Source organism: Anguilla anguilla, chromosome 4 (assembly GCF_013347855.1).
Source record: "Anguilla anguilla isolate fAngAng1 chromosome 4, fAngAng1.pri, whole genome shotgun sequence".
NCBI classification, from domain to species: Eukaryota; Metazoa; Chordata; class Actinopteri; order Anguilliformes; family Anguillidae; genus Anguilla; species Anguilla anguilla.
This window is the reverse complement of record NC_049204.1, coordinates 32427608-32451329: the sequence shown is the minus strand read 5'-3', so window position 1 is coordinate 32451329 and position 23722 is coordinate 32427608. Positions and strand designations below refer to the sequence as shown.

The 23722-nt window shown below is 39.4% G+C and overlaps 1 protein-coding gene across 3 annotated transcripts in view; it reads left to right on the top strand.

Annotated features, from left to right (window-relative positions):
• Positions 1-23722, top strand: part of plod2 (procollagen-lysine, 2-oxoglutarate 5-dioxygenase 2) — a 39574-nt gene that overhangs the window by 2186 nt on the left and 13666 nt on the right. For 2 of the 3 annotated variants that reach the window (XM_035415403.1, XM_035415402.1), the window contains exons 2-8: positions 11820-11911; positions 12124-12260; positions 16409-16572; positions 19872-19984; positions 21494-21557; positions 21688-21785; positions 23138-23239. In XM_035415403.1, coding sequence (XP_035271294.1) covers positions 11820-11911; positions 12124-12260; positions 16409-16572; positions 19872-19984; positions 21494-21557; positions 21688-21785; positions 23138-23239 — 770 coding nt within the window. Of the gene's footprint in view, positions 1-3917; positions 3937-11819; positions 11912-12123; positions 12261-16408; positions 16573-19871; positions 19985-21493; positions 21558-21687; positions 21786-23137; positions 23240-23722 lie in introns of those variants that run through there. The other variant, XM_035415404.1, reaches the window with a different exon arrangement.

Below are 23722 nucleotides of genomic sequence, written 5' to 3'. Positions count from 1 at the left end.
CATTGATCTTTACCTTGTTTATCAGAGTCTCCTAAGGATTATCCTGAAAAGAAGGAAAAACCACATTCTACTGTAAAATATTTGGTCAGTAAGGGTTAATATTTTATGTTGATAAATGTGACTGCCACGCCTCAGAAGCAAGCATTCTGAAGCTTTCTGTATGAATCATCATGTCTGGTATTACTGATTTTGCAGACTGTCACAAGATATGTGTTTTAAAGACAATCTTTATCCTCCCCCAGAAAAAGATATTCTTGCGTCCATGGGTAGATTGGTAGCTTCTGGTTGTACTTTACCACGTTGTCTTACAGGCGGATAGAAATGGTAACTACCTGACCATAACTGGTATATGGCACAGTGGTTTTGCATTATTTCAGGCAACCCAATTTATTTCATAGTCCTTTGTTGAAATGCAAAACTGTTTGCAGTGTTGTTTTAAGAAGCAAGCAGTGAGTCACATACAGTACCCTTCATTAAGTGCACTTTTGACTGTGCATGATTTTAGCTGATTTAAAGTGAACCGAATCATCGGGACATTTGCTTTGCTACACTGTCATGGTTTTGCTGATCTTTAACTTACGAATGAAATTGTGTGTACAAAAGTAAATGGCATTCATTTTGTTGTTCACTACTTTTGAACATTAGCTATGCATTTATACATCGATTTGCTTTTGTTTATAAATATGTTATCTGTATATGTAAAAAGCTGGACTGCATGCATTACTTATTAGAAGTATTATGTTTTCATCTTTAGTGCAGTAGGATATTGGACCCCACTACAGATAAGTAAATGGGATACAAAATATGACAGTTATGACCATAATGCAAATCTTAGTTGGTGTAACGTCTTGCAGGACTATGTGGCTGTCTGTGTCTTATACTGTAGATTAAAGAGGGGGAGGGCGTAGTTGTGCAGACGAGTTATTTACAAAAGTTAACAGTGAGGTGCCACCTTACTGGAATACCAGAAGGAAAAGATTACATTTCCTCAGCTGTGTGAGTAACACTGGGAACAGCTGTACTGCACTATGCTTGAGCAAATGTAGTCCAAACTGTACCCGTTGGACTAATAAAAAACTTATGATTGTAATCATTTAACTAACAAAAAACATGTGATTCTTCCAGAGTGGGTCTGTGTTTTTATGCTAATGATACAGAAGTTTTATTATCATGGCTACTGAACTGAGTTGCCAGACTCTTAGGTGTATGTTCCCTGACAATTTAATACAGGTGGTGGTATCATGAAGGTTTCAAATGGATTTTTCAGTCGTGTAATGTTTTTTGTTTATTTATTTTTTGTTTTGTTTATTTAATGACGAGGTAGCTGGCTAACAGCTGGAACCCGTCTGGCTGTGGGTGCCAGTGGAAGTCGAGTGAGGAGAAGCTGTGCCCTCTAACCTCTGCTGTACATTTCCTCTGTGCTCACACACACACAGACACATTAGCTCTGTGCCAGCTACCACTTGGCAAAGGAAAAGCTAAAGCTGCTTTGTGTTCTATTTGAAATTCACATGCACGGAATGACCTGGCATTTTAGGATGAATTCAATATAAGTCTGATGAAGAATGTACATTTTTTATACGTGTGATATCACTGCTGTTGTGTTCTCTTAGCTGACAGTCCATTTTGGCAGGCCAAACCTGTACTCGGCCTTTTGGAACGGTAAAATATCACCGATCCCTTTGTTCAATCACTTTTACTCTGTAAACACATACATATTGCTACAATTATGTGTGGTGCTGTTGTGGCTTTTTATATCAACATTCAAATTATTACAAACTATTCGTGCATTTTCCAGCTGTCTGTATTTTCCTGAAGCCAAAAATGGCAAACTTGTAACCCAAAGAAAATGCATTGGAATTCTGCATCTTTTTTTGGCTTGATATGCATAGGATATAAAATAATTGTTAGCATTCATGTTTTGATTGGACACCTAGTTTCATAGTTCCAAGTTCCATGTAGTTCCTTTTCAGTTTTTTTTTTTTCATTCATCCATCCATCCATCATTTTCTAAGCGCTTGATCCAGATCAGGGTTGTGAGGGCAACACGGCAAGCAGAGCAGCCCAGACATCCCTCTCCCCAGCGACTTCTGCTAACTCATCCCATGTGGATCCCAAGGTGATCCCAGGCCAGCCGGTGAATATAATCCCTCCAGCGTGTCCTAAGTCTGTCCCTGGGTCTCCTTCTAGTTGGCCATGCCCAAAACATCTCCAAAGGGAGGTGCCCTGGAGGCATCCTTATCAGATTCCCTACCACCTCAACTGCCTTCTTTCAATGCAGAGGAGCAGCGGGTCTACTTTGAGGTCCTCCCGGACCGCTGAGCTCCTCACCCTATCACGGAGAGTAAGCCCTGCCACCCTACGGAGGAACCCCATTTCGGCCACTTGTATTTGCGATCTCACTCTTTTGGTCACTACCCAGAGCTTGTGACCATAGGTGAGAGTAGAGATCACCTGGTTAATCAACAGCTTTGCCTTTCAGCTCAGCGCCTTCTTCACCACCACCGTCCAATACAATGCCCTCATTACTGCGACCGCTGCACTTAGACGGCGGTCAATCACTGAATCCCTTCATCCCTGACTCGTGAATAATAATAATCTTTTTCTTTTTTTAAAATTAATTAATTGTATAAAGTCTTCATATTCCATTATCCTTGAATACATTTATGTATGATGGTAATGATGCTTATGACAAGGTTAGTGCTTGCTATTTGCTATTTAAATGCCAAGGTATAGTCTACTGAATCTGTACATGTTGTAGAAAGTACATAGAAAAAAAATGTATTTAAATGAAAGTATGCGGGTTGAATAAAAATGCTAATTATGTTAGCATGTGTTATTTATCATGAATGAAAGGGATATAACAAAATAAGTACAAAGACTTGCCCGATATTGTGCTTTCAACAGCAGAAATATTAACAGGGTTCATTGGACTGTAATTTTCTGTTCTTGCTTCTAATCTTTCTCAGTTACTGGTTTGTTGGTAAATTGCTGATTATATTCTCTGAAACCCAGCAGACGTTGAGGCAGAAGGAAATCTTAGAAGGAAAGGATTTAAGATGCAATTTTAGTGACATATGGTTTCACTTTACTTATATTTGGGCAAAAAAAGAAAAAAAAAAGACATTTCCACTCTTCCACCAAAGATCATTCATGCAGAATTTCATGGTTGGATTGAAATTAAACAGCATTGTTTTCATTCTGGCCTGTACAGTATGTATTTTTGTTAAGACAGCAGGCTAAATCTCCTGGAGAATGCTGGCAGAGATCCACACATAATCTAGCTGAGCTCTCTTCACAATTTCTGAACTCCCAATTTCTGAAAGTAAAATTTTTTACATGAGAAATAAAAGGTCAAAGTAAAGTTCGGAAAGGGAATAAGGAAATTCTGGTCTCAGCCCACGCTCTGCTAGGGCGTGACAGCTTGAGTTTGGTCTGTCGTGATGTTCTCCTTCAACTGCCAGGCAGGGTTCATTTGCGGTTTTTGTCCTTTGCAACAGCTGTCAGGAACCATGCCTTAGAGAACTTTTAATTTCAGTCCCTCAGATGGATCCACCACTCCGAATGCATCGCCCCTGTTTCAGAAGGTATCTCCTTCTTGTGGTACAAACTATTGTACCACAGTAGCACAAGCTTTTATACCTGACGCTGGCTGTCACATACTGACATTGCGTCTCATGTAGTTAATTGAGCCTACTGTTTTGTGCTTGTGTGTGTCTGTTTATTTTTCCAGTATGGGAAAAAAATAAGTTGTGGGATACCATGTACTTGACTGTTCCAGACGGCAGGAAGCACACAGGAGTTATAGCCTTGGCAGATGCGGGTGATGTCATCTACCGCTCTGAGGTTGGGTTCTTAATGTCAGTGCTTGACTCATGTAATTTGAAGCACAGAAGTTTTGTGGATGTTCAGCGAGGTTTCTGGATGACAGTTTTGGTATGTTTTTCTCATCTTGGGAGTTTCTACTGCCACAAGAAAATAATTTTCTATTTTAGCTGTGGATATGTGAAACGCAGTCTGCTTGTCTCTGAACCATCGTTCCCTGGCTAGTGTTGTTTTGACTGCTTGGATTAAGTCTACTTGGGCTGATTGCTAACATGGGGTAGTCATACAGGTGTAGACTAGACTGTTTGTTCGGTGAATAGGAATGTCTGCCTGTCTACTTTCCTGGCTTCCAGGTATCATTATTAACATGGTTCTTCTGAGCTGTTTGTGGTTACATTAAAATAATTTGATTTCATGCTATAAACTTTTATGAAGGTATGCTAGGCTGGTAGATGTGTGTGCGTTTGTGTGCACCTGTGTGTGTGTGTAGGTGAGAGTGTTAGTTTCCTGTAAGTATCGCTTTGTAAATGTGGGGAGGGGGTTCAGTTTCCCAGTTAGACAAGCATCTGTTAGGACAGTTGGAACACAGTCGAAAAATGAAAAAATAGATAATAATTCATATAGTGTTTACAATTATGCTTACAATTTTCTTTATATTGTATTTACTAATGATGTATTCTATACAAAAAGTCATTTTAAAGGCTGTAGGACAAACTAGGAATGCTGGCATTCACCTGTCCTACCACAGGGAACCAGATGAAAAAAAGAAAGGAAAAGCCACTAGTGTTTCGAAACAGTCTAGTTATTTTTGATGCCATTTTGGTTTTTGGGCCTGGTCCTGCCAGAAGCATAGTTTATGTTTAATTGGGTCAAACAATGGAAGCAAGCTTTAAAAATTTGTTCTTGCATGTTTTGATGAACCATAGCAAATCAATTAGATTTGTAGTATGTGTATCTCAAGTCCTGTTTGGGCCGGAATTATATTGCGGTATTGACTGTGTATTCCCCTGATTTAATTTGATGTTCATATGGAGTTGTTGTGCATGTTTGGTCTGACTTGACTTTCTGACTTACTTTTTCCCTATTTCTCAAATAGGGAAAACAAAAAAAAAGTATTTTTACTTCTGAATTTTGCAGCTCATTTGTGAAAACATAACCTTTATCAATGGAACTGGTTAAAGGTCATAGGTCTACTTAAACAGGGCCAAGGTCGTTCTGCGTTCATGCTTCATATTACACAGAAGACACAATTGCTCAATGACTAGACTTTAGAGAGTACTTGGAGCATTAAAACAAGTGAAGCCAGGTTTAGACGTACAGAAACATTTGCTTCTAGCCACAAATCCAGGATCAGTTTTGACTTATATTGTGGTTAAGATTATGATTGAACTTTGGGAACTTTGATCCTAGATCTGCACTTAGGGTCAACCTCATTATGCAGCTGTGGGAAGCATGAAGTTCAAGGGTTAGATTCAAATTTCATTTCAATTTCATTATTTTTATAGGGAAAAGTAGCAGTAGTAGTACGCTGCATTGCTGCAGGTATGGGAAGCTCTACAAGGGTTTTCAATTAAACTAACAACCACCATGCTACTGGAAATGTTTATTTCCAGTATTATGACTCCTTCCCAACACTGACAAAAAGAGAATGTAAAGTTGATGATTACTCAACCCTACGCAGAGCATAGGGTTGGCAATCAAATTTTATTGTTTCTGTTTAATAAAAGTCATTCAAAATCTGCACTGCTTTAATGGAAAGGCTGAACTTAATTTAAATTTTAACTTAATACAGCTTTTGAAATGAAGTATGTGAAAATGAGTGCCATCTGCCTGCACTACCATGCAGTGGCAATTCTTCTAGAAAGGGCAGGCGAAACATGCTTGGTGGCAGGATGTAAATTCCCTGCGGAATGTGCTGACTCCTCTAGCCAAGAGGGTGAAGTGCGATGATGACAGTGATGACGTGGCAGTCACCAGCACTGGCCAGCTGCTGTCCCTGCAGGGGTCCCAGACTGCGGCTTTCCAGCAGGGAGGATGGGAGGCCCGAAAATGAGAATCATCCAGGGGAAAAGGAGAACCGCATTTCCTTTCGCTAGCTTCTGCGGTCTTTGTCATTAAAGAGCGGGGAAAATATGACACCGTGGTTCATGGAACTACAGAGCTCACATGCTGCTGACTGCTGCCACAGGCAAGGGGTTTGTCAACCATGCTGATGAAATCACCGCCACGTGGATTACGTGCTGCCGAGCGAAGTTGGAGTGCTGTCCTTTGTAACCTGTCTGCCCTGAATGTTCTAGAAAAACAAGTCACCAATCCCACCTTCCCCCACTGTATCCCCAACCCCAGTAGCCGTGGAGATGGTGCCCTGCTGCTATGCAAGCGTTCCCAGCTGTGGTTCATCTGAGGCTTGTGTCTGTTTGCAGAACAGAAGCCTGGAAACCTAGGCTACGAGACTGCCCTGCGGAACTTCACCCAAATCCATGAATCACGCCCTTGTGAATTATAGTGCCACCTCACAATGGTATAAAGGTGGCATTATGCGCTGAGCTGACCCAGGCCTGGCCTATAAATGCCTAAAAAAAACCAGCTCATTTTCATCTGTATTTCCAGATAGTTTGATTCAGTAGCTAGCAGCAGTGGCACGAAGTCACACACACAGTAAGTTGTTATTGAGGGTAATTAATGGCATGCTTTTTTATCTCTTTGTTGTTGCTGAGGTGATTCTGGCCACCCTGCGCACCACCAGATGATTGGAATGTCCTGGTTCATGTAACCCTGAGATTCCTTGACTGGTAGATATCATCTTACCCCTTTACAGTGATCTGATGACTTCACAGTGTTATTCCAACCATGAAGGGGAGGCCACACCTGGTTCCCATTACTCTTCTCTCCCTGACACTTTGGGAGTGTTACGAGTTGAATTTTGAGAACTGTACAAATTTTTCACATGGACAATGGTTGCTCTGATAGCGTCTCTAGTGTGATTCCAGTGTGTTTTCTTCCCCCCATGAGCCTCTGAAGTCATGCATTAAGAAAAAAAAAAGTCCTTGAAAACAATGCCTGAGGGCATGGTCTGCTTGCCTCAAGGCAAATACTGAGCGCTAAGTGACAGCATCGTGTGGGAACATGTGGCCAAAATGTGGTAGCGGGCCCATGACCCCGACATGCCTTTTCAGTAAACTTCATAACAAAGGAGGAAGCATGTAAAACTTGTCAATGTGGGGCCAGCTGCTGTTCTACTGCGCTGACTGCAGATTATTTCTCCAGATCCTGGTGATCCCACCGTCCCCTCCCTGTCCTTTCCGCCAGAAAACAGTGCAGATTCTGAAACAAGGACGGGACTCACCTGACTGTAACAGATATTCCGTCGCCTGCCACTGCCAGCGATGGCGTGTCGGCTTTGTGAGAGTCTGGAGTGCTGCTGGCCGCGTGCACACGCAAGTGGGCGTGCATTAAGTGCACCGGCTGACCCAGGTCCAGATCACTGCCATAGGATTATGACAATTGAGAACAGACCAAAGTGACATCATCACTGAGAAATTCAGGCAGGAAATGGGGTGAGGGAGGGCTATATCCACGGATAGCGTGTGTGCAATATGAACTGTGTCTATGTATGTGTATGTGTGTGTGTGTGTGTGTGTGTGTGTATGTCTGTGTGTGTGTGTGTGTGTGTGTGTGTGTATGTGTGTGTGTGTGTATGTCTGTGTGTGTGTGTGTGTGTGTGTGTGTGTATGTGTGTGTGTGTGTATGTCTGTGTGTTTGTGTGTGTGTGTACGTGTGTGTGTGTGTGTACACATTTTAGGTGTTTTATCCACTTGTTTCCACCCCAAAATCAAATTGTCCTCCATCCCTTTTGGTGTGATGAGGTCTGTGCCTGGTTCAGTGTTACCCTTTTTTTTTCGAAACATGCATGGTCCTGTCCTGTGACAAACCTTTGGGTCCAGAGCTCCCTCCAGTAGCGTTACGATTATAGGCAGGGTCAGGTAAGGTCTGTGGTAGCAGCACGAGACAGTTCTCAGTCAAGTAGAGTAGAGACAGATGTATCCGACGTCATGGTAACCTGAACCAAGTGTCAGGGAATTGAGGAAATAAAAAAGCCTTTAAACACCTCACAGCAAGACGTAGGTTTCAGTGCTTTTTCTGAAAATACACAGAGCTGAAAGGCTAAGGATCTGTCCCATATACAAATATTCTCCCTGTAGTGATATAGTTATGCATTTACCTACAGGTGTTTGTGATGAGAGACACAGGACAATTTAGGCTCCCTTGAAGAAATGAATCATTTTAATTATTTATTATATATTTATGTACTGTTTGTTTTAATTCAGGGGTGTCAGATTCCCACCCAGTGTCTGATAGTTTTCGGTGTGTTTCTGCTTTTCAGCTCATTCATTCATTGGCTCTGTTCACACACCTAGGCAAAAATGGGCTGCTCTTTGAAGCAGAACTGTAAACACAGAACCCCTCCTGGACTGGAGGTTGATGCCGTTGTGCCGTTGATGAGTTAGGCAGATACGAGATATGGAAGAAATCCCAAATTTGACTAGTTATTGTGAGATGTGCATAAGTACCCCAGTGGTATACAGAAAAAACACAGTCTTAAATTATGTTCAATATAATGTTGCTAAAATCTATCTTAAAAGCCTGAAACACATTTTATGAGAGCTCAAGTTTAGCTATGTATCTGCCCTGACAAGTTGTTTCACATGACTTGACATGGTAAAATTTGGTTTAAGCTGAAATTGTTCTTCAGTATGCCACCATACATACAGTAAGGTGTCAGTTCTATGTACCTTCAGAGCTGTTTATGGATCTCAAACACTCAACCCCCCCCCCCCTCCCCCCCACACAAATTCCTGTTTGCTTTAGGTTTTCACCAGTAGTGACAACAGCCAATGACAGAAAATGTTCAATGAATGTAATGAGCCAACAACATCTGTTCTCTGTATACTTTTTAATGTGCATATTAACACCCCTAAGCTGTACTGAACTGAAAGATAAGGAATTTCCCTACCTGAATTAATGAGTTTATTCAAGTTGCAAATTGGTTTATAGAAACAGGTTGTGACTAAGGCCTCTTTTTTCTGGAATCAATGTTGAATTGCGCATGGGTGCAGTCAATGTTGCGGCATGTGGGCACACTGGGCATAGCTTGTGAATGTTGGCATTTTCAGGGCGAGAACAGCCGCCAAAGCAGCCACGGATGTAGCATGACTTTGTACACCCGTAACTCCTGGGAAGAAAACACAGTGCCAGGTCGGCAAATGCAGCCAGAATAAGGCTGGAGACAACTGCGTGAAATGCAATCAATTTGTGTTTGGCCCCTGCTCATACAAACAACCAAAACTGTGTGTTCCCTGTGGAATTGATTAGTAAGTGGAGAGCAGAATTTGTTATGACTGAAGAAATTACTTTTTCAAATATTTCACTTCGTATTTATTTAACTATTTTCTCCATTTGTGTGTTGGTTGTTTTGCACATTTTCATGATTTCTCAATGTGTCTGTTATACACCTTTGCACATTTCCCCTTACCTATATAATGGAACCAATTATATAAAAGTGGCACTGATATCTTTATTAATAATAAATGAATGAAATACATGAATGTCATTTATCAAAGTATCAAACTTGAAAAATAGGTCATACTGTAAATGTTAATATTACAACTAACTCATATTACATGTTATTTGTCACCACCAGGAGTGTGAAAAGATAACTATTTGGGCACTGTTGAATTCTCCACACTGTGGCTTTGCTAAAGAATATGAAACTGTGAGTTAAATGCTGGCCTTTTTTCATTGCTAAATTCTTGAGTGTGGTGACATACAGTATAGGTCACTGAAGCAAAGCATTGTGCTTGAAACTGCTGAAATCTGAGTAGAATAACAGCTAAACCAGCATTCCACAGGCTCACCAGCCCATTACAGCGCATGCGCTTCAGTGGGCAGGGGGAATGCACACATTCCTGCCCATTCGGGAAGAAATGCCTGAGCTTATTAGAGTATGCCTATCACAGGATTAGCATTCTGAAGGAGACTGTCTGTATGAATTTTAATTACTAATGATTCTATCATGCTTTCCTATGTACTTAATATCAAATAGATAAATGTAACATTATACTACATATAAAATGAATGCATGTTTCAATTATAAGCAGAACAAATTGTTGAAATTTATTTTTAGAGTAGTGTGAATAAGTAGTAGTTGTGTTCAATGAAAGTTTGTATTTCATTGTAAAAGGTCATACTTGTTGGTATTTATAGTTTTAAAATATTAAGAGTACAGTACAAACAATTTTATTCTTCTAACAATTCTAACAATTTTATACAGTCATATTATTATTATTATTGTGTAATATTTGTTTAAAAACTCTGTAATGGGATTTACATATTTTATCCTTCTAGTATTAAGGCAGGACAGTGAACTGGAAATATACAGTAATAACTCAATAACAGTATCAAAAATGCTACTCCCATAGCCCGGGGAGGTTTTTATATGGTTACAGAGGGACTGTTCTCAGGACCCACATTGATTGATTATCAGCTCTGACCTCTTCCCCCTAGTCTCAGATCTGTTTTCACATGAAGCCATGCTGTGAAATAAGAAAAAAAGAAAACACTATTTTTACAGTAAAATGCAAAGATGCTTGACTCTCAAGTCATGTAAAATAACTTATCATTTATCTGACATCCCATAAAATAACATGATTCATAGGTTTTTTTTCCCCCTTCATTGAATGGTTTTTCACAGCAACATTTCTGCCAGTCTTTTCACTGTTTTTTTATGGGATATAGTTTTACAGTGCACCTTGGTGGTTTGTTTTGGTATTGGTCCACTTTAGCATAATGTAGCAGAGAGAGAAAATGTTATGGTTGCCTAGGATATTTTCTTTTAAATGAGAGACATGTAATATATAAAGGGGAAGTCAGACAAAATACATATACTTTCATGTGCTAATATTCAGACTGCAGAAAAGATATCCTTTCTCTCCTGTTGACTAAGGTTGCTGGATAAATGTAGAATGAATTGTTTGAAAAAAAACTATAATGGCCATTAAAAGACCCAACTCTTCAAAACGTATACAACAGTAAAATGTATTATTTACTAATGCATTTAATAGTTATACATAATATATAAATATATATTTTAGTGATATGGTTCCCTGGTCATCATGAGCCATTTCTGCTTTATGGTGAATTTGCTATGAATGCATTTTTCCTAACTTTCTGTCCTGTTGCATAATCAGTTATGAATGAATTTGACCACTGGACATTTAAATTTAGGCGTCTCTCAGAAAGGAATCAAGCAGTGTGCATTTATGTGCAATGCAATGCATAGCTTTCATACAGGATAAAACAACAATTTAACTATATTCTGTGTTGTCTATGCAAGGTAGACATTTGTGTTTCCTGTCTGTAATGTCTCCTTTTGCAGTACAATATTATTTTTCTCAAAATCTGTCCTTGACTAGCCTTTTCAGGAAACAATGTCCCATTCAGTTCATCTAATTTGACTAGAAATGTGAAGAATCTGGAGTGATCAAAGTAGGAGCCTTAAACATATTTTAGAAACATTATTAAAAATGTCAGAATTTGCAAAACTTATCATATTGAATAATTGGAGAGAAAACAGCACAATGATAGGAATGACAGTGCCTTATAAATCACAGTATGATGTTTATTTTTTGGGGTGTGGGTCATTTTCTTAATCCATGTTTATTTTTAGCAATTTTCTATGGAGGATTTAAGCTTTATGATTTACTGCTGTTGTATTTATATTTTTGCTAATGCTCTTAGATGGGAGAAAGAGAAAAAATGGCTACATATTGAGACTGAACAAAAAAATGAAAAAAAAACAAATAAACTAAATGCCATTGGTATTTTACAAAACAGAATTTCAAAAGAAGCCACACCGAACTTATGAATCATTAATGCATACCATATAGCATGGTTATTTATAATGGTTATTGTTTTTTGTTTTTTTTTCCTTTCAGATAAACTGCTTGTCCTTACTGTTGCTACTCAGGAGACTGATGGCTTTCTCCGCTTCATGCAGTCTGCAAATTACTTCAACTACAATGTGAAGGTACAGAAGAAAAGAAACAATGTCTTTTTGCCATTTATATGCTATCAAACCGCCACTGTAAGAACATCCCTAGTCAGTAATTTCCAGCATGTTTCCGTTAGAGAAAATTATGCTTTCACCAGTATCAGAATTTTGCTTCAGCAGAACATTGACAGAGAATACTTGTTTTGTTGAACAAAGTATAATTTGTTGAAAATGTGTCTTCCTGGCAGGTGCTTGGGATGGGAGAAGAATGGAAAGGTGGAGATGTTGGAAGGTCCATTGGCGGGGGCCAGAAAGTACGGCTGCTCAAGGAGGCAATGGAAAGCTTGGCTGACCAAGAGGATCTCATAGTCTTGTCTGTGGACAGGTAGCTATCTGAGATACCCACAGGCCTCACATTGTATTCTCTACAAACAGAAAGTCAGCACCATGAAAGTCATGCTGAAGAGGTGTCCCACATAGTTCTAAATAAATTGACGAACCTTTTGTCACTGGGAGCTTAGGCTGGCCTTTGCAGGCTAAGTTGACTTGGTCTGTATCATATGTGACTGGAAGTCTGTGGCAGTAGGCCACAGTTTGCTTTCACATGCCATAGGTTGCGTGAGGTTTAATTGGGTAGTCTTCCTTATGTTTCTCCTGCATTAGCTCTTCCTGACAATAAATGCCAACAAGCTAGTTCTGGTCAGTTAGAGATAGGACGATTCTCCTCCATTTGATGCTAGCTCTCTTGTAGTACTGTGTGGCCTGTATTATGAATATAATGTTGTTGTTGACCTTTACATGAGTACGCCTCAGCGTCAGTTCTCCATGTGTGAGTGGGGAGTTGTTCAATGGTGTCTTGAGAGGCACAATGAATGACTTTAAGCTAGGGATTCACCAATATTAACATTTCTGGCCGATATCTATTTCCGATTATTTGGTGGTAACATTGGCTGATACCGATGCCAATACTGATAGTTTGGTTGTTCTGCACCCATACGTTTTTTTTTTTGCAACTGTTTAAAATCTTTCCATTCTATAAAACACTATTTTAATTACAGAAGTTTGAAATAATGCAACAAAGTCATACATTTGTTTTTTATGACATTTCTTCACATTCATCCAACATAAAATGCATTTCACCAACGAAAGTACATTCCTGAAATGAGTGTACTGAAATGAAATCAGTGTTTCCCCAATAATTTTTTTCAGGCCGGGGGGTTGGCCCTAAACGGAAGTGGCTTGCAGGGTGGCATATTGGCGTAGTCAGATGGTGCAGCACGAATTGTTGGCCGATATATCGGTGCATCTCTACTTTAAGCCACTTTCATAGTTGTATAACATTTCATTTCCCCCAAATTTGGATTTCATTTTTTAACACACTAATTGCAGTATTGTGTCCCTCAAAACTTAATGCAGACATCAGAAGCTTGAGCCAAAAATGAAATTGCATCATATTTCTCAAGTAGATTCTGTACAGATTCAGCGAGACAAGCGAGACATGCCTTACCTGAATTGTGATGGCATAATTAAAAATGAAATATTCATGTTATTCAAAAGTCAAAAGTTCATGCTGTCATATTTAATTTGCTACTATGTTTATTTAATGCATGGGGTGATATAGTACATGATGGAATAAGATTAGACAAATCAGGTTATAGTCCTATATGAAATCAATGTTAAATTTTATGTTTCTTCAGATAAACACCAAACACCCAATAAAATAGTAGAGAGCTTCCATAGAGAAATATTATGTGATTCCAGGCAGTGTATTTAAGAGCAATAGCAATTAGCTTATTTTATGAAGGAGAGAATACATTTGGATTAGACTGGACTTTTTTTTTTTTTTTTTACAGTTTATGTGATTTTTACTGTGGTCCTGAAACCCAACCAAATCAGCGAATTGTGTTTAAGTCACCATGCAAGAGCCATTTAGATATTGAACTGTTTAATTGAGCTGTGAGTCACACACAGAATAATTAAATAACTTGTCAGAAGTCTCGGATTATGCATGTTTTTCTTCAGCAAACACATTCCCTAGTTGCCAAACTTTCATTAGTCATCTAACTTCTGTCTATGTAGACTACAGGGTCAGAGAAAGGTAAAGTCTCTCCACTTCTCAGCATTGACGCCAAGTGTCTAAATCCACTCCTAAATCCACTCCAATTTGAGGAAATGCTTGGGGCCTCATGGCCTGCAAATTACACATTATGAGTGCCCATTACTTGGCAATGAGGTCTGTGCATTCCTTGCTTTCTTTAGTTTATAAAAACCTTTTCTGTCAGTTTTCAAAGTGGAGATGATAATGATATGTTTATGTAAAAACAATGTGTACATAATACGTTCGTCATTCATGCTTGATTTAGGTGATAATAGGAGCTGACATTATTACAAACTACATTCGTTTTACTGTAACGAAATTGAATATAATTTTTGTAATCGATTTGCATAACAGATGGCCTTGCTTCATTTCAAGCAGTTTGGCTGGTGTTTTTACGTTTCAGTCAATTTAGTTAATCGGAATGCATTATGTTATTATGTGAAAATTTCAGGATTTCCATCAGTGGTGAAATTTCTGTGTATTACACCAAGCTTACCATAGAATAACTGCTCTGTAAAGAACAAACAATATGAATTGCCATAATAAGCCCATATTGTACAATCTCTAGGGTTTCAGAAGTACAGTTTTCACATTCTAAGAAGTGCTTTGTTCTCAAGGATCATTTAAAGATCACCTCTCTTTTATTCAAAGAGTAGTTTAAAGAACAAACCTTATTTTCTAAATGCATTTAAAACTCTTTTTAAAGAACCAATTACACTGGTACGCGGGTATATTACTGCATGAGTTAGTCAAGCCATTATAAAGTTTCTGTCTGTTTTATGAGTGCTTCTAAAGAACACGTTAGCCCCATGTTTGCTTAAAGGTTTGTGGTGCACAAGAAGGGTGTTACGTAATATGCTGTATATCACAAAACTCACGGTTTGGTTTACGGTGTTGGTGCCATGGTTTTGGCTTGGTTCTGCACGTATTTGCTTAGGCAGAGAGTACCCATGCCAATGCCAAACTAATTTTTATTTCTTTTTTAAAAATGCCATTAAAAATTCTTATCAAAATGTAATCAAATCATTATCAAAAGCTTGAGAACACAGCCTTTCACAGGTTTTCTTCCAAAATGAAAAGTGACACATCATTATTTTCAAATAGAAAACTGTGCCAACATTATAGGCTAATCAGCATTAGATTTTTCACCCTGTTTGGATCTGCATGGAAATTGTGTTTAAATGCTGTGTAGCAGTGGAGCTGTTCGCTCTCCGACTGCCTCCACTATTGCCAACTTGGCTACTTTCTTGCTAGATTTAATTACTTTTAAGACCCCTGTAGTGACTTTACTGTATATAGCGACATATATAAAATAAAATAATATGCCAGTGATATATAAAAGAAAATATTATTTTCTATTCAAGTCACCTTTTTGTAGAAATTCTCCCTCCTTCATGTAACACACGTTTTCATATGCAAAGGGTGTGATGACATGATAAAATATGCAAATTAATGCTTTACATCATTGAGCAACTTCTCACGCCTTTTTGAGCATACATTAGCTGCTTTACTTGGGAAAAAGTTGGCAGTTATAACTTTCTCCTAGTGCTTGTAATGGACACACCAGAGTGATGCGACATGAACTATGTTCTGTTTCATGTTCCTTTTCCATTCGCATACGGCACACTTGCGAAGCAATGCTTGTGCACATAGTTTTACCCACCACCTTTTTCCCCATCACTACCATTGTTAACACTAAATTCTTAATGCTCCCAGACAGCAGGCTTAAGTAATGTTGGAGGGCTCTCTAACTGTGGCTTTTCTTGTGCATTTGCCATTTTTCAAACTGTCCTACCGACTGACTCAGCTGAAAACTGCATTCACCTTACCATCACCTGTCCAAATAGTACTGCTGGATTTTTTAAAAGGTTTTTTTAAATACAAGCAGCGCATGTTAACTAATCTTTGTATTCCTTGTTTTCAGTACTGTAAGACAGCAAATAGAAATGGCCAATATAGCCTTTACATTGCAAATTTAAAAAAGGACAAAGTTGAAAACATCGCTAGCAATGAAAGAGGATTGTGCAGCAAGTGAACCCAACTGAACAGCAAGCTTGGGCGGCAGCATTATGTTGATGCTACTTATAAATTCTGCTAAATGTGTGTTATTTTGCCCTTATTTTACTGCAGATGTTATCTTAAAAAACACCTGTTTCAGAGTCCTTACTGTTGCAAATGTAAATTTGGAATAACTTTGGAATAGCAAAATACTTGTTTCATTACTGACCAGTTGAGTAAATCTGAATCCATCATCTTAGGCCTTTTCAATGCAAATGCAAGCACCTGCCTGTAAGGGTGCAGGATATGTGTATTGCATGCCTACCTGTGCTAAAAATAAATGGAATTTGAAGATTTTGTTTTGGTATGAACAGAACATCTGTTCACTATCATTGTAAGGTTGTTTAAGGTTGCGTTATCTGTTCCCTCCCCCTCAGCTATGACGTCATCTTTGCTGGCGGCCCTGAAGAACTCCTAAAGAAGTTCCAACAAGCCAATCATAAAGTGCTGTTTTCCGCCGATGGGCTAATATGGCCGGACAAGAGGCTGGGGGAGAAGTATCCCTCCATACGCAGCGGAAAGCGCTACCTCAACTCAGGAGGTGGGTTCCGAACAGGCCCCAGCCATTGGGACATGGGGAGGGAGGGGGGCTTTAGATTCTGCTTATTTATCTGGCCTGTTTGATGCTGCCCTTGGGAGTGCTCACATGACCCCCCTCTCCCTGAGAACTCTTAAATCATGGTTTCAGTAGAAAGGGGCCCGACGGAGTGGTGCTTCCTGCTTATTCTCACTGCTGAGCTGATGTTGTGTTTCCCTGCCTGGGGCAGGCACTTCATCATGCTCCCCCTCCAGTCCACAGTGATTTGAGATGCCCCCCAGTAAGAGCTGGGAGGTTTGGCTATTTCTCAGTGGAAAAGATTAGGTTCAAAGGGCACCGGTTCACCAAAAGTTCATGGTTGAGGGGCGTTACAGGAACACGTTGCTGTTATTATGATTCATATGATTTATCTGTTTGCTCAGTTTTGGTACTTATTCAACTTATTATTCCCTAGATCTTTACATGCAATCAGTTTATACAACTGATATGCTGAAGCGATTTAAGTTAAGTGTCTTGCTCAAGGGTACAATAGCAGTACCCTGTCTGGAATTTGACCCCGCAACCTCGGTTATATGAGAGATTTTCCCTAACCGGCACATTAAACTGGATGAAAACTAGTGTCATGACAGTACCTGAATGTCTCCCAAATGTGTTGAGACAGATGTTTGGGTTGCTTTATTTAATCTGTATAAAGAAATAGGTTTAAAAAAGTGTATATATAAAGGTGCTGCCAGTTTAGTTACTCATAAAAGCTGGTCTTATTGGATTGCAGTGAAATAATTAAAAAAGATAAGATTTTTCAAGCCTTTATGAGCCAAATTTTGAATTTAGTTTAAAAAAAAAAAAAAAAAAAAAAAAAAACAGAAGGCATTGGCAGGTCACACTGGCATTTCCGTACAAATATAGGCCTATTTTTAAGTCTTGGTATTAGATGAATGGTCTAGTCATTGAAGGTCTGTCAGTTCACTTTAACCTGACCCATTTCTCCTCCCCCCTCTGCACAGACGTCTGCAAGGGGCAATTACACAACAATCTCTGCACTCATCTAGCTACGGTCTCTGACTTTTAAAATCACATAGTCATTATCTTGCATGCTATTTTCAACTGTTGAATTACTGCTTTTACTCCAGTGGTCAGTCTGCTTTTTTGACCAGGCCCCAGTACAGCCGGGCTCTGCTCTCACAGACAGTGGTGGGAATCCGGTTGATTAGCAGGTGATGTTTATTTGCCTTAGCCTGTCTATTCAATTAATCGCTGGATAGAGTCTAAAATTAAGGTTAAGTGTGTCCTCATGGCAACCATCCAATACGCTGAGGGAATTGTTTTGTTTCCTCTGGGCCAGAGGGGACACTTGACACAATACAGAGTTTTGTACTGGAGGGAATGATCTCTTGAAATTTCGACACACTTGGGCAGATGTAATGGTGTCATGCCTCTATGAAACTGTGAAACTGGACAGTTCAGTGGAATTTGTGGGAGTAATGACTAGCAATAAAAAAACTGCCGATCCTATTTCATGGGTTTATTGGTGATAAAGCATGTTTCTTCATAAAACAATAACGAGATCATTGAAGTGCATTTTTCATTATCGTAATTGGCTGCACTGCTTTATTAGTAGTGCGATCTGAATGCACAGCTGAAGAATAACTTGAATGGGCTGAATCACAACCACTTTCCTCCCTGTCAGTATTTTCCTGTAGTTTGTCCCAGATGAAATCAGAATTTGGAACTCAATCACCAATGATTGCCAGACCAGCACTGATGGTGGGCTAACTCAGGGACCCAGTGGTTTTAACTCTATAAGAGATTCTATATCTTTTGTATTCAGTAAATCAATTGCAATGATCCATCGACAATATGCTATTCAGAAGAAGAGTGTAAATGTCTTGCCTATAATTCAGTAGGGCAACTTTATATTTTCGGGACACATATGCTGTGCATTTAAAGCCACAAAGTGTGGAGCGAAATGCTCAGTGATTTATGATTGCTGACATATTCACTGTACCCTGGTAGCGTTGTTCTGGAAAAGCCCACACATGAATGGATCAAAGTGAATTTCTTTAAATAATGTCTGGGATCTGCGTCAAATCCAACAGTAAGCCAGGCTTGTTGGAAAGCTGAGCTACTACTGTGCATCGGCTTAATTTTGTTCCTCAAGTGGGGTCAAAGATAAAACTCCTTGTGCCTTTGCATCACTGACATTTTTATTTGCCGTTGTCAAGATAGGGAGAGCTCTGTATACATTGCTGAAAGGATTTTCCGAGCCAGTTTCAGATTTGAGCTCATGCTCACATTGACAGCCAATACACACATATCAGGACAGTTTAGGACTAAGGCATATCTATGTCAAAAGTTATTTTGGCTAAATAAACAAGATGCGCTTAGGAAAATATTTTTTCATTTCCTTTTGGAATGCTTTTGAATATCACCAAATGAATACAATTTAAAACTACTCTATAGTTAACTAAGGTTATCATTTTGTGGCAGTATAAACCCAATGTTTGAGATATAGTTTAGAACATGAGAAGAGGTTTCAAGTACCCACATCAGGGTGCACTCTGTTTCTTTGACCTTGCATAATCTCTCCGAGCCATCTCTAATGGAGACTTGTGGAAAACTGAAATATTTCTTTTATTTTCTTTTCAATGCATTTTTCTACATTTCATTTCATTTAGATGATATTTGTCCTTCAGTTTGTGCCTACGGCGTCAGAGGTCTCCTTTAATGATGCCTTCACAAAATTAATCCGGACCTGTGGCCTAGTGGAACTCTGCAATTTTCTGCTGTGGTCAATATTAGTAAGGAATAAAAATAAAAAAACAACGGGCTCACCATGGAAACTTATGAAAAACATCCAGCATCCATTGCTTTCAGCCAGTAAATTTGGCTCCTTGAACAGTGTAAGAACCCAAGGCCTGACAGCCCCCATCACCTTCCTCTTAGTTGTGGTTTCTTGGACAGAAAGCTTTCCCGCCCAGTGCTTGTTTATTGGTGCTCTCTGCCAGAAGTCATACACTACTCAGTCATTGGGTGTGCGCCAGGGCATAAGCAGAGATCAGAATGTTCCTCCGGAGACGTGCTTGACATCAGAGGTCTGTCGTTCATGCCCGTGTCCCTTTGTCACAGCAACCGCCGATTCTTTTTTTTCCTTTTGAGGAAAGAGTATGTAGTAGTTTTGAAAAAGAAAAAGAGCGAAAGAACACCTTGAATGCAACCACCACCTCAGTGGCAAGCCATTTGCTTTGCACGTCATGTTTTTTTTACTGTTTCTTCTTGAATTAACTGTCTCACTTGGCTCACAGGGATCATTGGCTACGCCCCCAATGTGTACAAGATTGTGCAGCAGTGGGACCTTCACGACAACGACGACGATCAACTCTTTTACACTAAAATCTATGTGGATCCACTTAAAAGAGTGAGTGCAAAGGACACGTCAGGAATTACAGAAGGCACAGCAAACTGGTGAAGTGCAATTTGTAATACACCTGCATGTCATTGTGAAAAAAAATATATTTTGAATGTGTCACACTCCAAGACAAACAAGCAAGTTAACACTAGAAAGGCCGGAGGCGAAGCCATTGGGCATTTCTAATTTAAAATTAGAATTACTCCCAACACTGTAGATGTAATACCTACCTCTTTCCATGCCTTTTCCTAAAATAAATGAGAAAAAATTCAGTAAAGAAATACAGGTAGTTTGTGCCATTTTCTTCGCAAAATGCATTCGCCAGACAATAGGCAGCAGATGCTGGTGCGTGTGTGGGGCTCTCTCCTTCAGCGTGCTATTCAGCAACTGAATGACTGAAGCTTATGTCAGATTGCTCCATCAAGTGCTATCGAAGCTAATTTAGCATATATAATCACACAAAATGAATTCAATTGTGTGATAAAGCTGATAAATACTTTATGGTGGGGACATATAATTATGGGTGTTGTAGTTATGGAAATTATATCACAGAGATAACGCCCTCAGATATATTTTCAGTTTTTCACTGAAACTGAGACTTTGAGTAAACTGAATAGACCACTTGCGAATTGCATGAAAAATAGCTGATTTATGTGAGGTCCCTGCTCACACAAACCACCAAAGCTGTGCGATCTCTGTAACTGATTAGCAAGAGAAATGTAAAAGCACAGTCCAAATAGCGGGACCAGGGGACAGGACTTTTTTATTTTTATATTGTACTTCTTTCGTATTGTATTTCTTTAACTACCTTTTCCATTTTGCGTTTTTTCTTGCCTTGACACGGTACAGAGTTTTGTACTGGAGGGAATGATCTCTTGAAATTTCAGCACACTTGGGCAGATGTAATGGTGTCATGCCTCTGGGCTATGAAACTGGACAGTTCAGTGGAATTTGTAGGAGTAATGACTAGCAATGAAAAAAACTGCCAATCCTATTTCATGGGTTTATTGGTGATAAAGCATGTTTCTTCATAAAACAATAACGAGATCATTGAAGTGCATTTTTCATTATCGTAATTGGCTGCACTGCTTTATTAGTAGTGCGATCTGAATGCACAGCTGAAGAATAACTTGGATGGGCTGAATCACAACCACTTTCCTCCCTGTCAGTATTTTCCTGTAGTTTAGTAGTGTAGTCCCCTTGCACAATTTAGCACTTTTGTCCATGTGCACTTGATATGAACAAAAACACTATAGTTTAGAAATACAAATGGAATTGACACATTTCTGTATTTTATTTCAAGAAAATAATTTAGCAACATATGGTTACAAAATGAAATTAGGTCACTGTGGGAGCAGAAATCTATGCTGTAGTGATGATGAAGTCTGACACCACAGGCCGTCAGGTTTGGCAGTAATAGGAAGAAAAGAAAAACTCAGCCTCTCTAGTGTTAAAAATGCTTGGTCATTTGTGGATGGAGATCACAGTTTACAGCTTTTTTATTGAATTTTTTTTTAGGAGAATCTGAACATGACTCTGGACCACAGGTGCACGATTTTCCAGAACTTAAATGGAGCAGTCGGTGAGTGGAGCTCTTGAATTGCCCCTCTTTATAAAGCTCCACAGAGCAGCAGGTTGATTGGGGGCCCTTGAGAGGATGCGTAGCAGCAGAATCCCAGGTCGCATGCCTGTTCACTTATGTCTTGTTTCAGATGAAGTTCTGCTGAAGTTCGGAACAGGGAGGGTGCGAGTGAGGAACTCGGCCTACGACACCCTGCCCATAGTCGTCCATGGCAACGGATATACCAAAGTGAGTCAGCTGTCGGAGTGCCGGAACAGGGGAAAAAGTGGTGCAACTGCAGCCTGATTGCCATCTATCATTGTTCAGCTCCTTTCAAACACATCCCATACGCCCAGACCTAGTCACATATTCCCTCCTGCTACATTAACAAATGTCGACATGAATCCGGAGGAGGATTTTTAGTTCTGCAGAAGTTATGCATAGGGGAAGGGGTTGTGGTTTTTGTGGAATCCAGATTCAGTCATTTAGTGGAGGAGGACCGTCTGGCCAAATATTAACGGCATTGCCTCATTCCCTTCCTCCTTACTGCTTCTCTTATTCAGGTCAGCAGGTCCATTTACAGTATCTGTAAATTAAACAAATTCATCCACAGGGGCTGAATCATCTTCTCCAAACCCTTGGTTCTGTTCCTCCTTGCGAGTGTTTCAGAGATGGGATTGCGGTTTCCTGAAATTTCCGCAGAGCAAGTTGGACTATAGAGGTTGTAGGCATGCAGCTGAGCATTTTGGAAACATTGCAGTCCAGCTGTGCTTTGTCTTTCTTTCCCCAGACGTGCATTTTATAAGTATGTAAGATTGCTTCACCCGTACATTTTCCATGTGATCTTGTGGAGAGGTAATAGTGGATTATTGAGGTGATGTTAGAGATATCAAAAGGAAACGGAACACAAGGGACAGTGGTTACTTTGTCAAAGTCCGTGCCCCCCACCAGCCCCAATTTTCCCTCATATCTTGACATTACTTCCAAGACAGGTATGATAGACATTCCCAGGGGCCTAGTCATGGAAAACTTATAACTATTTAACAGGCTCATCTGGGGTAGAATTCTGATTCGATCACATCTGGTAGTCATTTGCACTGTGATTTTCAACAGTCTGCTTCAATGGAGGGATTCCCTCGACTGAAGCAGTAATCAGAAGCAGCACAAGGCAACAGGACCTTTGCAGAGTTTCCGTCCAGAAGGCTTCGATTGTGATTACAACACGCTGAAGACCGTGTTTTTCATCCAAGTCGTGAAACCGAAACCAATAGTGAAATATTCTGTGCAGATTTAGAGAATGGCCATTTGGATTTGATAATCTGCTTGTCTGTCCGCATTTCCAGCCAGTCCTGGAAGGGCCGTGATTACATCATTATGGAAGCCTTGCTATTATTTCAGGGGTTATTGTACCAATTGTATTTATTTTGATCTTACAATTTGTTGGTTGGAAGGACGCATGGTGGATCATTAAATACTGTAAGGTTTTAGTTTGAATTGAAGCACACGTTTATTGGACTGTTAGTGATTTTTTTCCCCTTGTGACTTTTGGCTATTCTTTATGCATTCAATAATTTTGTTTTTTATACGTGTTTATCTTTCAGATGTACTTGAACTTCTTGGGAAACTACATCCCCAATGCTTGGAACTACGAGAATGGCTGTGGTGTGTGTGATCAGGACATGGTGGATTTATCACAAGTTCAAGTGAGTCTCTCAAAAACACTTACTTTAAAAGTAATTAGCAACTCATTTAAAAAGTACAAAAAGAGTAATTGGAAACACTTATTATATCTTATTTTTTGAAGTATGAAAATAAATAGAATATATTGATATTCTATTTATTTTCATATTTCAAAAAATACATTTCACAGCTGTGCATTATATTGCCATATAATGCACAGCTGTGAAATATATGTATCACATTAAAAAGCAAACATCTAGCCCATTATATAGTCTGTTATGATCAATCCTGGTCTTGTAGCGAGTATTTAAGATTGCTGTCGCTGGTTTTTAGATCACTTCAGCCTGTATATTCTGTATCCAGCAGTAACAAAGGAGATCCAGGACATTTGCTCAGACTCATTAAATGCACATACAGTATCTGCTCTGAGAACATGCAGAGAGGAAGCACTACAGGACTGTGGTGCAGGAAATGGCTTTTGGTTTTTTACAAAGTTTCACTTAAGG